This window comes from Oncorhynchus masou, chromosome 1, assembly GCF_036934945.1.
Source record: "Oncorhynchus masou masou isolate Uvic2021 chromosome 1, UVic_Omas_1.1, whole genome shotgun sequence".
NCBI lineage: Eukaryota > Metazoa > Chordata > Actinopteri > Salmoniformes > Salmonidae > Oncorhynchus > Oncorhynchus masou.
Genome location: NC_088212.1, coordinates 23066824 through 23085447, shown reverse-complemented (window position 1 = coordinate 23085447; position 18624 = coordinate 23066824). Strand labels below are relative to the sequence as shown.

The window sequence follows — 18624 nt, the reverse complement described above, 5'->3', positions numbered from 1 at the left end:
CGAAACATGTCCCAGTCCACGTGATGGAAGCAGTCTTGGAGTGTGGAATCAGCTTGGTCGGACCAGCATTGGACAGACCTCAGCGTGGGAGCTTCTTGTTTTAGTTTCTGTCTGTAGGCAGGGATCAGCAAAATGGAGTCGTGGTCAGCTTTTCCGAAAGGAGGGCGGGGCAGGGCCTTATATGCGTCGCGGAAGTTAGAATAACAGTGATCCAAGGTTTTGCCAGCCCTGGTGGCGCAATCGATATGCTGATACATTTTAGGGAGTCTTGTTTTCAGATTAGCCTTGTTAAAATCCCCAGCAACAATGAATGCAGCCTCAGGATGTATGGATTCCAGTTTGCAAAGAGTCAAATAAAGTTCGTTCAGAGCCATCGATGTGTCTGCTTGGGGGGGAATATATATGGCTGTGATTATAATCGAAGAGAATTCTCTTGGTAGATAATGCGGTCTACATTTGATTGTGAGGAATTCTAAATCAGGTGAACAGAAGGATTTGAGTTCCTGTATGTTTCTGTGATCACACCACGTCTCGTTAGCCATAAGGCATATGCCCCCACCACTCTTCTTACCAGAAAGGTGTTTGTTTCTGTCGGCGCGATGTGTGGAGAAACCCGCTGGCTGCACCACATCCGAGAGCGTCTCCCCAGTGAGCCATGTTTCCGTGAAGCAAAGAACGTTACAGTCTCTGATGTCCCTCTGGAATGCTACCCTTGCTCGGATTTCATCAACCTTGTTGTCAAGAGAATGGACATTGGCGAGAAGAATGCTAGGAAGTGGGGCACGATGTGCCCGTCTCCGTAGTCTGACCAGAAGACCGCCTCGTTTCCCTCTTTTACGAAGTCGTTTTTTTGGGTCGCCGGCTGGGATCCATTCCGTTGTCCTGGTTGAAAGGCAGAACACAGGATCCGCTTCGCGAAAGTCATATTCTTGGTCGTACTGATGGTGAGTTGACTCTGATCTTATATTCAGTAGTTCTTCTCGACTGTATGTAATGAAACCTAAGATGACCTGGGGTACTAATGTAAGAAATATTTGAACAAGAGAGCCTCATCGAAATTGTAACAAGCTGTTCTGTGAAAATTGAATTTAATCAGAAGCCACTGCCAGATTTCTGGTTTGGGCTGCGCTCAGAGAATCCTGCCTTGGCGAATCACGCTGTTAAGACACTGATGCCCTTTGCAACCACTTACGTATGTGAGAGTGGATTCTTGGCAAATGATTTAAGACTGAGACTCTCTCCAATACCTACATTACATAGTTATGGTGCATCCTTTCAAGCACACCCTTCTCATTAACCTGTGGTGAGTTATTCACAATTTTCGATTAACAAATAAGGTTTTATATGTAAGTTGGTTAAATAAAGAGCAAAATTTGTGATTATTATTATAATATTATTATTTGTGCCCTGGTCCTATAAGAGCTCTTTGTCACTTCCCACGAGCCTGGTAGTGAGAAAAACTCACACTCATTCTCATGTTTAATAAATGTATTGTATGGTGTGTGTGTGTGGCAGGCTTACAATGATGACAAAAAACAACATTTGAGAGTGTGCTGACCCTGGTGCTAGAGGTGGTACGCAGCTGGAGGTTGAATGTTTGAAGAGGTAAGAGACTATAACATTTTGGGAACCACTGGTGTACCAGATCAATTGCAGTGGTATGAAGGGATATGTCCATTCTATGAATTATATTTCTATGATTAAACGGACGCCCACCTTGTAATCAAGAGCATGTGTCACAACCAATGGGGCACATAAAATAAAATAAAAACTCAGATTATGTAAAATAGCGTCTAAACGAAACATATGCGAATATTTCAAGTTTACACGTTTATAAATAATTGACGTAAAATGTAAAACATTACAATGTTTATTAATAAACGTGCTAATGATATCAAACTCAAACGTTTATCTTTTCTAGTGATGAAGACGTGGATGTCTAAAGCTAGCGTGAGGCATGCAAAATGGGTCAACTTTGAGCACCTTTATCTAATTCATGTCCAAAAGTCACTTTCTGACCACTTCTGGGAAGTTTCGTTTTAAACAAAAGGGGTGCTGTCAAAAAGTGATGGAATTCAAATGGATTTAACCATCGAAAAATAATATCTGATATTTTATTTACAGTACAAAGGACACATGCAAAACATTTAAATATGTATTTAACAGATACATGTGAGATACATTTTATGTGAGATATATTTATATATTTATGTTTCATTTTTATTTAATACGAGACGCTAAAAAATATTTTTTTTAAATAACTGTTTCCTGTTAGTAACGTCACGGCGGATCAACTTGGACACTACTGCGTAGTGCGCGCAGGTGATTCAGTTGTCGGTGCCACCTTCTCGTGGTGGAAAACATGGGAAAACTCCAAGAATTCGATATAACTTTTAAAGACAATAAAGTTGTTTATAGTCCTGGAGAGTCGCTTTCAGGCACTCTGAAAATCACAACCACCGAAGCTCTGCTATGTAAAGGTAGGGTTCTGGAAAACGTCACCATTTAACAATCATTGCTAACTTTCTTTCACCTGTCGTGAATTTGTCGTCTCCTCGGACAAGGAAGTAGCGTTGGTGTTCCACTGACGCAAACAATGGTTATGCAATTGTGATTTGGGACGTTTTAATTACAGTATCCTACATTGTATTTGTATTATTTTCAGGTGATGAACGTGTACAACTAAATAATTCAGGTAGACTGACTTGTATCATGTTCTTGGGAGGGCTTTTACCCGAACAGACACTTTCTTTAGATGTGTTTGAAGGAAGACAAAACCAAGGCGATCAGTCTCATTTGTTGTCAAAATTGGACTCATTTTTGGGGTCTGTTGACTAACTTAATTTGTAATTTTACCATATCTAAAAGTAAAACAATGCGAACAAGATTAGTCAAACTATTAACATTTATACCAATAATTTATTTGCAAGCATAGAAGGGGCAATGATCAACTCAAGCTGTGTGTGTGGTAGGATATAACATTGAGTTGTTCAATGGGACAATATCTGTGTGCCTAATGAAAGGAAGGATCTCAAAGGGCTTTCCCTGTATCAAATAGCTATTGACAGCTGGTGGTCTCCCTCATCCCTATCACCTGTTATAGTAGAACAAAAGAATCCATCTATTCATCAAAATTGCACTGGGGGTGATCAAAAATGTTTTGAGGTAGTCACACATTTATTTATATATATATATTTTCACTGCTGTTTAGACAGTAGGTGGAGTTTTATTTATTTATTTTTTTACCTTTATTTAACGAGGCAAGTCAGTTAAGAACAAATTCTTATTTTCAATGACGGCCTGGGAACAGTGGGTTAACTGCCTATTCAGGGGCAGAACGACAGATTTGTACCTTGTCAGCTCGGGGGTTTGAACTCGCAACCTTCCGGTTACTAGTCCAACACTCTAACCACTAGGCTACCCTGCCGCCCCAAAGAGTTAAAGAACAACCCCCAAAAAATATGTTCATGGTAAAAACACATATTTTAAGATACATTTTCTCTGACCCTTATTGAACATGAGAACTAAATTGCCCTCTTAAAACACAGAAGATGTTTTGTTTCATGGGTGTTTCGGCTCAATGTCTTGTGTGAAAGCTCCGGTTTGTTTACATTCCAGGTCAGGAAAAACAGATCAGGCTGTAGCAGCTTGAGTCGTGCATTTAGATATGGAATACAGTGTCACTGGCTGCTCTGTTTTTAACGGATGTCTTAAGAACTTCATAATCAATACTGCACTAACTTGGGAAGGTTATCTGACCTGTTGTGAGGACTTCACATTTGATTTTCACAAATGGTGGTACTCAACAATGTCACATTTTTAGACTCTGTAAAGTGGATCTTTGTATTTATTATGGATCCTCATTGGCAGCAGCTACTCTTCATGGGATCCAGCAAAATGTAGGTCAGTTTCTACAAATTTAAAACATTACAATACTACATTTACAGATTTCACAACACACTGTGTGCCCTCAGGCCCCTACTCTACCACATATCTACAGGACTAAATCCATGTGTAGGTATTAGAGGTCTACCATTTGTATTTCATATGCCTTTGACTATTGGATGTTCTTATAGGCACTTTAGTATTGCCAGTGTAACAGTATAGCTTCTGTCCCTCTCCTCGCCCCTACCTGGGCTCGAACCAGGAATACATCGACAACAGCCACCCTCGAAGCATTGTTACCCATCGCTCCACAAAAGCCGCAGCAAAACAACTACTCCAAGTCTTAGAGAGAGTGACGTTTGAAACGCTATTAGCGTGAACCCCGCTAACTAGCTAGCCATTTTACATCGGTTACACCAGCCTAATCTCGGGAGTTGATAGGCTTGAAGTGATAAACAGCGCAATGCTTGATGCATTGCGAAGAGCTGCTGGTAAACACAAGAAAGTGCTGTTTGAACGAATGCTTACGAGCCTGCTGCTGCATACCACCACTCAGTCAGACTGCTCTATCAAATCATAGACTTAATTATAACATAACACACAGAAATGCAAGCCTTAGTTTCCAGATTTGACCATATTAATGACCTATCATTTCGAAAATAAAATGTTTATTCTTTCAGTGAAATACGGAACCGTTCCGTATTTTATCTAACGGGTGGCATCCATAAGTCTAAATACTCCTGTTACATTGCACAACCTTCAATGTTATGTCATAATTACGTAAAATTATTGCAAATTAGTTCACAACGAGCCAGGAGGCCCAAACTGTTGCATATACCCTGACTCTGCATGCAATGAATGCAAGAGAAGTGACAATTTCCCTACTGTAATATTGCCTGCTAACATGAATTTCTTTTAACTAAATATGCAGGTTTAAAAATATATACTTCTGTGTATTGATTTTTAAAAAAGGTGTTGATGTATATGGTTAGGTACACATTGGTGCAACGACTGTGCTTATTTCGCGAATGCGCTTGTTAATTCACACGTTTGATGAAGTAGACTATGATTCAATGATAAATTAACAGGCACCGCATCGATTATATGCAACGCAGGACAAGCTAGATAAACTAGTAATATCATCAACCATGTGTAGTTAACTTGTGATTATGTTAAGATTGATTGTTTTTTATAAGATACGTTTAATGCTAGCTAGCACCTTGGCTCCTTGCTGCACTCGCATAACAGGTAGTCAGCCTGCCACGCAGTCTCCTCGTGAAGTGCAATGTAATCGGCCATGATTGGTGTCATAACATTGAAAATGCCGATTACTGATTGTTATGAGAACTTGAAATCGGCCATTCCGATTAATTGGTCGACCTCTAGTATGTATAGTGCTGATGTTATCGTGTGTGTATGCATGTATGTTCCAATGTTTGTGTTGCTTCACAGTCCCTGCTATTCCATAAGGTGTTTTTAAAAAATTACCTGTTTTTTAAATCTAATATTACTGCTTGCGTCAGTTACTTGATGTGGAATAGAGTTCCATGTAGTCATGGCTCTATGTAGTACTGTGTGCCTCCCGTAGTCCTGTACTGAAGTATAACACGTGAGCTCCCACAATCATCAACATGCTCTTAACAAGTATAATTGTTTTAATGTTATTCAATTGTCGTTATGGGAAGTTAAGTCTAATTTTAACTTGTCTAATTTAGCTGAATATCAGAGTACTGAACTTCCACAGGGGTTTTTGATGAGTTTTTACTTGGCTGTCCTTCTCCAGGACGGTATGTTATTGGGCTCCATCCAGAATTATGATTTATTGAACTATTAATTAATGTGGGTCATAACCCACGACTGGCAAAGAGCTGTTTCTAATCCCCTCTAGGACTCCCATTTAGCACACTTTAATTGATGTGCTCATTTTATTTGTTTATTTAACTAGGCAAGTCAGTTAAGAAAAAAATATTATTTACACTGATGACCTAGGAACAATGGGTTAACTGCCTCGTTCAGGGGCAGAATGACAGACTTTGACCTTGTTAGCTTAGGGATTCGATCTAGCAACCTTTCGGTTTCTGGCCCAGCACCCTAACCACTAGGCTACCTGCCACCCTATTGGATTGTGTGATTTTGGTGTGTTTTACTGCCAGGTATGTGACTCGCATAAGAAAACACTGTTCAAGTGTGTTGCTTTGCGTCACACCAGAAACTGTTTTGTCTGTTTGACTTGTCTTTGTTTTAGGATCCCTCGTCATTTGAGTTTGATTTTTACGAACATGTTCTGTGTGACATGTTACGTGTTTGCAGGACAATTTCCCTCAATGTAAACTCTCCTCAAAGGCCTGTGAATAATTGATTGCTGTGGTCTGCATCTGCCAAACAAATGGCAGATACAAACATTCTAGGGACCTTATATTCTCTTATTTTCTTGTGAAATTAATAGTTCTGTGTATTATCCCTGCAGATATCAAAGTGAATTGCCAAGGCTTCTGTGGTGTCACCAGCAAGAGCAATGACACAGCCTGGATGGTGGAAGAGCAGTACTTCAGCATCACGCTCTCTGTGGCAGATAAAGGTGCTGTCAACTGGTTCATTACCTGCTCACGTTTACAGATATAGGCCACATTCACCTCCCTTTTCCACTTCTTACTGACACTTCAGTTATGGTGTAACTGTTTCCTTTGAAATGACACGTACACACCTTCCAGTCAGTCTTTGTTTTTGTAATGATTTTCCTTTATCACCTACATATGCAAGAAGGATGAGGTAAACAAACATTGAATCCCTATTCTGAGAGCTTCCCCTTCTACCCTGAAAGTTGAATGTGATTCATAGAACAGGAACAACAGACATTGTTAATGGACAGAATGTTTTCCAGACAGCTGATCTGGTGCTTATCTTTCTTCCAGGAACTCTGAAACCGGGAGATCACAGTTTTCCGTTCAAGTTTCTCATTCCAGGTAAGGCCGCTGAGTGACGGAGCTTTGCAGACCTATGCACCACATCCTTTAAAATATGTGGGTTTTCCTCACGTTTTATAATCGGACATGCCCTGGCATGTGAGTAGATACTTTAGTTTTGACATGGCTCGTTCATTATCAGCAGAAGTAATTTGAGAAATGTAGTACAGTTCCTGAATCTCTACATTAATGATTGAGGATGTGGATTTACCATGGGGACCATTGACATGTCTAGAATGGAAATGGCGCTACAAATGACTGCACATTGGCAGAGTAATTGATGTGAGCCCCTAAAATAACTTACTCGTGGCCATGAGGTTGAGGTAACAATTTATGTTAAGGTAGCAGAAGACACATTTCAGTTGAATGCATTGTTGTACAACTGACTAGGTATCTCCCTTTCCCTTATAGAAGGGCTATAAGTAGTTCATTAATGTTTCATTATTAGCGCATACATACATGCAGTACCAGCCAAAAGTTTGTACACACCTACTCATTCAAGGGTTTTTCTTTTGACTATTTTCTATATTGTAGAATAATAGTGTAGACATCAACTATGAAATAACACATGGATTCATGTAGTAACCAAAAAAGTGCTAAAAAAATATATATATATATATTTTAGTTTCTTCAAAGTAGCCACCTTTTGCCTTGGTGACAGCTTTACACACTCTTGGCATTCTGTCAACCAGCTTCACCTGGAATGCTTTTCCAACAGTCTGGAAGGAGTTCCCATGTATGCTGAGCTCTTGTTGGCTGCTTTTCCTTCACTCTGCGGTCCAACTCATTCCAAACCATCTCAATTGGGTTGAGGTTGGGTGATTGTGGAGGCCAGTTCATCTGATGCAGCGCTCCTTCACTCTTCTTCTTGGTCAAATAGCCTTTATACAGCCTGGAGGTGTGTTGGTTTATTGTCTTGTTGAAAAACAAATGATAGTCCCACTAAGCACAAACCAGATGGGATGACACATCGTTGCAGAATGCTGTGGTAGCCATGCTGGTTAAATGTGTCTTGAATTGTAAATAAATCACTGACAGTGTCACCAGCAAAGCACCATCACACCACCCTGCTTCACGGTGGAAACCACATGTGGAGCTTATCCGTTCACCTACTCTGTCTCTCAAAGACACGGCGGTTGAAACCAAAAATCTCAAATTTGGACTCATCAGACCAAAGGACAGATTTCCACCTGTCTAATGTCCATTGCTCGTGTTTCTTGGCCTAAGCAACTTTCTTCTTTTTGGTATCCTTTAGTAGTGGTTTCTTTGCAGCAATTTGAACATGAAGGCCTGATTCATGCAGTCCCCTCTGAACAGTTGATTTGTCTGTTACTTGAACTCTGAAGCATTTATGTGGGCAGGTAACTCTAATGAATTTATCCTCTGCAGCAGAGGTAACTCTGGGTCTTCCTTTCTTGTAGTGGTCCTCATGGGAGCCAGTTTCATCATAGTGCTTGATGTTTTTTGCTACTGCACTTGAAGAAACGTTGAAGTTCTTAATTTTCCAAATTGACTGACCTTCATGTGTTAAAGTAATGATGGACTATCGTTTCTCTTTGCTTATTTGAGCTGGTCTTGCCATAAATGGACTTGGTCTTTTACCAAATAGGGCTATCTTCTATATACCACCCCTACCTTGTCACAACACACCCGATTGGCTCAAACACATAAAATGTACTTTAACAAGGCACACCTGTTAATTGAAATGCATTCCTCATGAAGCTGGTTGAGAGAATGCCAAGAGTGTGCAAAGCTGTCAAGGCAAAAGGTGGCTACTTTGAAGAATCTCAGATATATTTGCTTAACAATTTTTTTTGTTTGTTTACTGCATGATTCCATATGTGTTATTTCATAGTTTTGATGTCTTCACTATTATTCTACAATGTGGAATATAATAAAAATAAAGAATCCCTTGACTGAGTAGGTGTCCAAACTTTGCTGGTTGTATGTCAGTTAAAAATAATAATTCTGTAATGAACCATTTTAAAGGGTTTGTTGAGATTGTGCCCTTGCCATTAGCTCATTAGCCTCCTTTTCCCCTTGTTGACTAGTATGGTAGGGACTGAGAGCATTGATACCCTGAGATGTGTTAGCTGAACTGCTTAGTTCCCAATTTCACCTGCTGTTTCAAGCCACCTGTTATCTTTGTTATACTATCCTCTGTACTGGTATGACCGTGGCTTCCTTGCTTATGTTTTGTCTCATGGTCATTCATACTAACAATCTGGTATGGCCTACTTCTCTTTTTTGTTTCACAGTATGACTCTTGATTATTGGACCGTTACACTTTGCATGCTAAGAAAATGAATCCGATAGATCATTATATGAACTATATCACATTCTGCCTTATCTATGCAATAGCTCACAGGTAGAGGAGCCCTATGATAACATAAACCCTCCGCTCATTACTTATTGTTAAGATCCGTCAGACTGACCGACAGACTGCCTGTCCAGTTGAGAAGGGATTCACTTTCCCTCTGACAAAGTTATCTTTCATAACAATGTAGGTGATCCATACCACAGAAACCCAAACCAACCTAACTGGTCCTCAACTGTCCATTCTGATTTGAAACTTGCATCTGCTGTTCAATGTACACCATCTTTTAATTCTAAAACCATTAGATACAGGCCATTTGTGTTGCCAATATTTTTGCCTATTCTTGCCACCACGAAAAGACATCCTGTGCTAAATAACTACTCCTTCCATTCCCATATAGCCTCTGTTCCCACATCCTTTGAAGGAAACTATGGAAAAGTTATGTACAGAGTGAGGGCTTTCATTGACACTCCTCGCTTCTCTAAGGACTATAAGGTGGAGAAGCCTTTCTACCTGCTGAGTCTCCTCAACCTCAATGATGTACCTGACATCCATGTGAGAGCTTCCCTGGCTGATTTTGATACCTTTTCACTTTATCAGAGATATCCAAACCTCAGACACTGGAGATTGGTGAATGGTCTTAACTTTATATTTCCCACCTGTTTCCAGGGACGTAGTTCATCTTCCGTTACTAAGAAGTTCACCTACCTACTGGGGGTAAAGACAGGAACTGTGGTGCTGAAGGCCCATAGTGACATGAAGGGCTACACGCCTGGTCAGGTCATCCAACTGACCACAGAGCTCAACAACCAGTCTGGGAAAACCACAGGGACTGTGGTAGCCTGTCTCATTCAGGTATAGAGTACTGACCTCGTCTTCAGTGCTTGAAATAAAGCAAGGCTAAGGGAAGTGTTTCAACAAAGTGTGGTTGTGTTAATGACGCTATAAAGCTGCAATGGGGTAATTCTTGTCTCAGGTGAGATAAAAAAGGGATTGCTTTATTTTAGTCACTCAAACATTATCTACCCTATTTCTGTGTGCTCATCTCCAACAGAAAGTAACTTACCAGACAAAGAAGCCTACCATTGACTTGAGGACTTTAGTGCAGGTGGAGGGTGCTGGGGTGAAGGCTGGCAAACAAGTTGAGTGGAAGGAGCAGATTATTGTACCTCCTCTGCCCCAGTCATCTCTGGCTGACTGTGGTCTAATAAACATGGAATACTTTATTCAAGTAAGCAACTTTTGTCTTCATGATAACATTCCTCTACAGTGAAACCCTTTTTCTCTACAGTTTAGCACCCATGTTTTGATAATACCTTCTCCTCTTTACTCCCTGGTACTTTAGATCTCCTTGAAATCTCCTGAGGCTTCGTTTTTGTTGCCCATCCACATTGGAAACATCTCAGTGGATACCACGTCAGCACGACCCTCCAGACCCCCTCCTCCAACCACCGATCCTTCTCGCTCCTCCGCAAACCCTACCAAGCTAGAAAATAGCAGACGCTCTGATCCGTCCTCCCAAGACCAAGACACTCCTACTACCCCTTGCCCTTCTCCCCACCCAGCCCCAAAACCTGTTCCCAGAATCAGAGTCTCCACTTCCTCCCCTGCCTCCCCCAGTGCCCCTCCAGCTGAGATGGACTATCTGGTCATGGGCACCAAGGGGCAGGTGACCGAGGCCCTCCCAACTGAGAGCCACTCCCAGCTTGGTTTCTTGAGCTCTCAGGCCACTGTCTCCCCCAGTGCCTTCAGCTATGCCCCAGGCCTCACCTTCTCCCAGAACCAGTCCCAGAGTGACGTCACAAACCCAACGGGCCCTTTGTTCTGTGTGTCCACAGGCGCCACCATCCCATTCTTCTCTGAGGGCAGTACCAACCCCAAGCCTACCCTCTACCCACTCCTGCCTCCTGAGTACAGCACCTCAACACTCCCACATGGTCAGTCTTACACCCCTGTAGTGACTGGCATTGCTAATGCTATTTACTTTTTACTCAGTTATCTTATTGCACAGTTTGATATTTAGTATTTGGGCAAGGTGTTTCTATTATTGTCATCTCAATGTATCAGTTGTGGCAGGTTTCAGAGTCTTGGCTAATATCCATTATGAAGGAGTCTAATTGCCACACCTTAGACAGTTATGTCTTTGCTTTGTAAGTTTTGCTGTGACCTCATGTAGTTAGGTGGGTCCTGTGTAATAATGTCTTTGTCTGCTAACTAATATCCGCTGTCCTCTGTTACAGAGGCTCCTCCCAGCTATGTCGAGAGCTGTAGCAGCAACACATAAGACAACGTCATGACACAGGAGAGACTGCTGGCAAAACTGAACATGACAACCAACCTCCCTTCTACTCGATCATGCTGCCAGATAGACCTCTTAAGTACGTCAGCCCAGGTTAAGCAACACCTTTTTTATGATTACTGATTGCTTTCACACATTGTTTGCGCTTTCAGGATAGTAATGTTTTTACATAAACAATTTTTATAGCTGGAGAAAAGTTTTCAAAGTTAAGTCAGGGTAGAATTAGTTAAGAATATGTTGAAATTGTATTTTTTTTTTTTACTAGGCAAGTCAGTTAAGAACAAATTCTTATTTACAATGACGGCCTACACCGGCCATACCCGGACGAAGCTGGGCCAATTGTGCGCCGCCCTATGGGACTCCCAATCACGGCCGGTTATGATACAGTCTAGAATTGAACCAGGGTGTCTAGTGAGGTTTTAGCACTGGGATGCAGTGCTTTAGACCGCTGTGCCACTCGGGAGCCAAAACACCTATGATTGAAACCAAGTGAAGATCCATGAAGCCCACTAGCAACTGCCCAGGCTATGTTTTATGTAACCTGTATGTTTATTTATTGTTTTCACTAAACTGTATATTCATAGACAATTCACTATGTTCTATATCCAAATGTTTTATGCATAGGAAATACAGTGCCTTGATACTCAACAATGCACAACCTAATAAAATTGTGTTATATGTTTAGCCATTTTTGTTTTGCTTTTTTTACTATGCCAGGGTAATTGTACATCTCTAGTTTTAGGCCCATTTATCAGTTGTAAACATGAAGGGTCCTGCACTCCAATATAGATGTCTGCTCGACAGGGATTCTTGCAAGTCGGTACAATTCTTGTCTGACAGGGAAACTTTATTTTTATAGTTGCACTTTTTAAAGCATAATCATATTTAGTGGAATTGTAAGGTAAAAGCTGTATGCTTGGAAATGCCCTTGTCTGGAGCAGAGCATCCAAATTTCAAACTGTCCAGAAGTGTTTAAAATTCTAAAATCTCTCTCCCAGATAAATAGGAATTTTTATTCAAATGTTTTTTTAAATGAGGTTTCAAAGCAACCAAGGAAAAACTAAATTGCTACTTTGTATACTACTTAAATGAAGAAAAAAGCTATTTTTGTCAACTCCGTCTTGATTTTTAAAAGAAAGTTTATTTAACTGAATTGCCTAGTTAAGAACAAATTCTTATTTACAATAACGCCCAGGAACAGTGGATTTACTGCCTTGTTCAGGGGCAGGGCAACAGTTTTTTACATTGTCAACTTGGGTATTCGATCTAGCAACCTTTCGGTTATTAGTCCAAAGCTCTAACCACTCGGCTACCTGCTTCTCCAAGGACGTTAACTCTGACAGTGCTGATAGACTGGTTGTTTTGGGGGGATTATTGTTGACATTTTAAAAACGTTTATTGATTTTTTTTTTAGAAGCAACAATATGTCTGTTTTGAGTATCTGTCAACTCTGTTAGAGGCTTGTCAACTCCATTACTGATGGATAAACCTCTTAAGATTAGAATGTTTTTGTCAATATTCAGGAAAAATATTTTGATGCTTCCGCCTGCAGTGTACATCGCTCCTGCCTGTCAAACACCTGCTGTCCTTAACAGAACCTGCTGTCATTTATAGAGCTGCGGGAAAGCAGTGCCGTGTGGTCTGATATATATATACTGCTCAAAAAAATGAAGGGAACACTTAAATGACACAATGTAACTCCAAGTCAATCACACTTCTGTGAAATCAAACTGTCCACTTAGGAAGCAACACTGATTGACAATAAATTTCACATGCTGTTGTGCAAATGGAATAGACAACAGGTGGAAATTATGGGCAATTAGCAAGACACCCCTAATAAAGGAGTGGTTCTGCAGGTGATAACCACAGACCACTTCTCAGTTCCTATGCTTCCTGGCTGATGTTTTGGTCACTTTTGAATGCTGGCGGTGCTTTCACTCTAGTGGTAGCATGAGACGGAGTCTACAACCCACACAAGTGGCTCAGGTAGTGCAGCTCATCCAGGATGGAACATCAATGCGAGCTGTGGCAAGAAGGTTAGCTGTGTCTGTCAGCGTAGTGTCCAGAGCATGGAGGCGCTACCAGGAGACAGGCCAGTACATCAGGAGACGTGTAGGAGGGCAACAACTCAGCAGCAGGACCGCTACCTCCGCCTTTGTGCAAGGAGGAGCAGGAGGAGCACTGCCAGAGCCCTGCAAAATGACTTCCAGTAGGCCACAAATGTGCATGTGTCTGCTCAAACGGTCAGAAACAGACTCCATGAGGGTGGTATGAGGCCCCGACGTCAACAGGTGGGGGTTGTGCTTACAGCCCAAAACTGTGCAGGACGTTTGGCATTTGCCAGAGAACACCAAGATTGACAGTCAACGCCGTGGAGAACGTTCTGCTGCCTGCAACATCCTCCAGCATGACCGGTTTGGCGGTGGGTCAGTCATGGTGTCTTTGGGGGGGCCGCACAGCTCTCCATGTGCTCACCAGAGGTAGCCTGACTGTCATTAGGTACCGAGATGAGATCCTCAGACCCCTTGTGAGACCATATGCTGGTGCGGTTGTCCCTGGGTTCCTCCTAATGCAAGACAATGCTAGACCTCATGTGGCTGGAGTGTCAGCAGTTCCTGCAAGAGGAAGGCATTGATGCTATGGACTGGCCTGCCCGTTCCCCAGACCTGAATCCAATTGAGCACATCTGGGACATCATGTCTCGCTCCATCCAACAACGCCACGTTGCACCACAGACTCCAGGAGTTGGCGGATGCTTTAGTCCAGATCTGGGAGGAGATCCCTCAGGAGACCATCTGCCACCTCATCAGGAGCATGGCCAGGCGTTGTAGGGAGGTTATACAGGCACGTGGAGGCCACACACACTACTGAGCCTCATTTTGACTTGTTTTAAGGACATTACATCAAAGTTGGATCAGTCTGTAGTGTGGTTTTCCACTTTAATTTTGAGTGTGACTCCAAATCCAGACCTCCATGGGTTGATAAATTTGATTTCCATTGATAATTTGTGTGATTTTTGTCAGCACATACAACTATGTAAAGAAAAAAGTATTTAATAAGATAATTTCATTCATTCAAATCTAGGATGTGTTATTTTAGTGTTCCCTTTATTTTTTTTAGCAGTATATATATATATATATATGTACAGTGCCTTGCGAAAGTATTCGGCCCCTGGAGAGAGTTTGCTGCACTGAAAGTAAAGGGGCTGAATAATTTTGCACGCCCAATTTTTCAGTTTTTGATTTGTTAAAGTTTGAAATATCCAATAAATGTCGTTCCAATGTCTTCACAAAAAAATACAGTTTTATATCTTTGTTTGAAGCCTGAAATGTGGCAAAAGGTCGCAAAGTTCAAGGGGGCCGAATACTTTCGCAAGGCACTGTATATCTCATGATGACTGTTTTGAAGCCACTGTGCCTCCATCTTGGCACTTCACCACAATTTTTTGGGGAAGCTATGGAAATGCATGTATAAATGTCTACCTTTTTGTTTTTGCCATGTCTTTTAATGCACACTTTTAACGATATTGTGAGCTAAACATACTTTTTTATTTGTATAAAATGTATAACATTTTCCTTAGTACATTTATAACTAAGTAAAAAAGTATATTACTGTTCCCACTGCTACAACAAATACTTAAATACATATAATTTTGTCCTTAACGTTTAATTGAAATACTGTAGAATTCCATTCATTACTATGGAGGACTGCTTTTTCTGGGCGCTGCCAATATGGCCGCCCAGTGGCTTCAAAGTCTCTCATTGGCCAACACATAGCATCAGCAATCCAGGGTGTATAAACATCTGAACTCAGCAAAGAAAGAAACGCCTCTATTTCAGGACCCTGTCTTTCAAAGCTAATTCTTAAAAATCCAAGTAACTTCACAGATATTTGTTGTAAAGGGTTTAAATACTGTTTCCCAACAATTAATGAACATGCACCTGTGGAACGGTCATTAAGACACTAACAGCTTACAGACAGTAAGGTCACAGTTATGAAAACTTAGGACACTAAAGAAGCTTATCTACTGACTGAAATATGCCCAGGGTCCCTGCTCATGTGCGTGAATGTGGCTTAGGCATGCTGCAAGGAGGCTTGAGGACTGCAGATATGGTCAGGGCAATAAAGTGCAATGTCCGTATAGTGAGACGCCTAAGACAGCGCTACAGGACGGACAGTTGATCGTCCTCGCAGTGGCAGACCACATGTAACAACACCTGCGCAGGATCAGTACATCCGAACATCACACCTGCGAGACAGGTACAGGATGGTAACAACAACTGCCTGAGTTACACCAGGAACGCACAATCCCTCACTCCAGTGCTCAGACTGTCTGCAATAGGCTGAGAGAGGCTGGACTGAGGGCTTGTAGGCCTGTTGTATGGCAGGTCCTCACCAGACATCACCGGCAACAACGTTGCCTAAGGGCACAAATCCACCATCACTGGACCAGACAGGACTGGCAAGAAGTGCTCGTCACTGACGAGTCACGGTTTTGTCTCATCGGGGGGATGGTCGAATTAGCTTTTATTATTGACGGAATGAGTGTTACACCGAGGTCTGTACTCTGGAGTGGGATTGATTTTGGAGGTGGAAGGTCTGTTATGGTCTGGAGCGGTGTGTCACAGCATCATTGAACTGAGCTTGTTGTCATTGCCTGCAATCTCAAAGCTGTGCGTTACAGGGAAGACATCCTCCTCCCTCATGTGGTACCCTTCCTGCAGGCTCATCCTGACATGACCCTCCAGCATGACAATGCCACCAGCCATACTGCTCGTTCTGTGCATGATTTCCTGCAAGACAGGAGTGTCCGTGTTCTGTCATGGCCAGCGAATAGCCCAGATCTAAATCCCATTGAGCACATCTGTGACCTGTTGGATTAGAGGGTGACGTCTAGGACCATTCCCCCCAGAATTGTCCGGGAACTTGCAGGTGCCTTGGTGGAATAGTGGGGGTAACCGCAAGTAATCTCACAGCAAGAACGGGCAAATCTGGTGCAGTCCATGAGGAGGAGATGCAATGTAGTACTTAATTCAGCTGGTGGCCACACCAGATACTGACTGACTTTTGATTTTGACCCCCCTTTTTGTTCAGGGACACCATTATTCAATTTCCATTAGTCACATGTCTGGAACTTGTTCAGTTTGTCTGTTGTTAAATCTTGTTATGTTCATACAAATATTTACACATGTTAAGTGTGCTGAAAATAAACGCAGTTGACAGTGAGAAGACGTTTCTTTTTTTGCTGAGTTTAGTACTTAATTTGTAAATTGGGAGGTGCCGGTGTTGTGCCGAAAAGTTCCCTCCTGCCAGAATCCCCCCTTCCCTCGCGTGAACGCGCATGCACTCAATTCTTCATTGCTGTTACTTGCTAGTTGGGATTTCTGATCAAGTTAGGCTGTGTTTCACTTTATTTGTTATGTCTGTGTGATTGCGGGGGAGGCACTAGTAATGTCTGCAGTTTTTGGTTTGGCTGTTTGTTTCAAGTGTATTAGTCTATAAATAAATCTCTACCAAAATTCATTATCTCACCCATGTCTTATTTGACTAGTAGTTATTCTGAAATGTTTATTGCTTGCCTACATTTTACTACTTCCTCTGTTTCAATATAACACATACTTTAATTTCAGTTGCCTATCCTGATGTGGAGTTTGTTCTATAGAAAGTATTTGACACTGGAGTGTGCCACAGAAAGTATTTGACTCGAGCCACAAAATTAAGGAAATTAGAAGGGGGTGGGGAGGATTTCAGCAAGGCTATTTTCTTGCCTGCTGAAATTCTGCCCTCCCATTTTGTAATGTTTAAGAAAATAATGATAATACAAAACAGAAAAACATCAAAGTTCAGTTTTAACAGACATTAAATTAGAAATACAAATTTCCATCATTGCATAAAAAGATATAAAATGACTAAATCAAATATAAAAAGACAAATAACAAACAAATATTGGAAAACTGCAACAGCTCGACTGAACATTTTAGTACACTTTTTATGGAGGGTTTTCCAGGTGATACCGTCAACTCAAGCCTAACCTAGTCTTGACAGGCAGCGCAGACACAATCCTCCAATGATGTTATGGTTTTCATACAGGACTGGTGGAACCATCGTGGGCAGTGGTCACAACCAATCTGAAATTTATGATAAAATGTTTATATTTAAAACATTAAATACATTTTCTTGAATTACAATTTATTTCATTATCAGACAAAGCGGATGATACTACCTCTAGAAATATTACTGCTAAAACATTCGTACTCCTAAAAATGTGCCTTTAAAAAAAATGTTTAGAAGTGAACAAGCTTCCTCATTATTGTCCACCTCCCCACAGAAGTGGCACAGTTGGCTCAGGTCATCTAGCAAAACATAATGTCAAGTAGTCTATTCATCTTTACATGTGTTTTTCTGGGCAAACAAGGAGCAAGGGAATAGTATAGATTTCTTGTAACAATTTTTTAAATACATGTGTTTTAGTGGCCATCTAGACAGAAGTTGGATCAAAGATAACCTTGAAAAATCCATATAAATGTTGTTTTTTTCTACAATTATATTAAATTAGAAATGGAACATACCAGTGTTTAAGAGGAGAGTGACTGCTATTTCTTCTCTCATGATGTTAACATCTTCGTCCGTATTTGAAAAGACAATCTACTCCTCCAGAAAACATTCAGCTAACTGGGTAAAAAAATGTGATGGTCATTTCATTTTCCCCAACAAAATTGTTACACTTAAGATTCAAATTCGCAAGTATACAACGACATAGCTATAATATAATTTGACAGTTCTGTTTTGCCTTTTAGTCAGTATACTTTCACTAGGTTAATTGTACATGAATTATAGTCTCAAACTTACTTTCAAGGCAAAGACCCCACAAGAAGTAACATCTTGTTGGCATGGGTGAGGAAGGGTACCACACGCCCATCTGGAGATATTACAGCCCTTCTCTCTCAGGAATGATCTGAACATATGTTAATAAAAGTACAGCATTTTGAAACACTTTATTGATTACAATTTAGAGATTAATAACAGAGGAACCTGAGAATGCAGGGATTCCAGCAGGGTGTGAGTTGAAGTAGTCAAATCGAGCTGACAATGGCTGGAATGTAAATGACATGATCATCTCGGTTATCTAACATCTGAGAAAGGTCAGGCATTCCCTCGGA

At 41.2% G+C, this 18624-nt stretch overlaps 1 protein-coding gene across 1 annotated transcript; it reads left to right on the top strand.

Moving 5' to 3' along the window:
* The first annotated feature begins 2303 nt into the window (after positions 1–2303).
* Positions 2304–16987, top strand: LOC135539485 (arrestin domain-containing protein 1-like). The gene is made up of 8 exons (XM_064965394.1): positions 2304–2480; positions 6353–6463; positions 6798–6848; positions 9566–9720; positions 9835–10020; positions 10220–10396; positions 10511–11102; positions 11406–16987. Exons 1-8 carry the CDS (start codon positions 2363–2365, stop codon positions 11447–11449), a joined length of 1434 nt encoding a protein of 477 aa, XP_064821466.1. The 5' UTR covers positions 2304–2362; the 3' UTR covers positions 11450–16987.
* The last annotated feature ends 1637 nt before the right edge of the window (positions 16988–18624 follow it).

What these genes read in the sequence shown, in the direction of transcription:
- LOC135539485 (XM_064965394.1), top strand. Translation starts at nt 2,363, where the DNA reads ATGGGAAAACTCCAAGAATTCGATATAACTTTTAAAGACAATAAAGTT. An exon ending in GCTCTCTGTGGCAGATAAAG is followed by an intron (nt 6,464 to 6,797) that starts GTGCTGTCAACT and finishes TCTTTCTTCCAG; the next exon opens with GAACTCTGAAACCGGGAGAT. An exon ending in CACCTCAACACTCCCACATG is followed by an intron (nt 11,103 to 11,405) that starts GTCAGTCTTACA and finishes CCTCTGTTACAG; the next exon opens with AGGCTCCTCCCAGCTATGTC.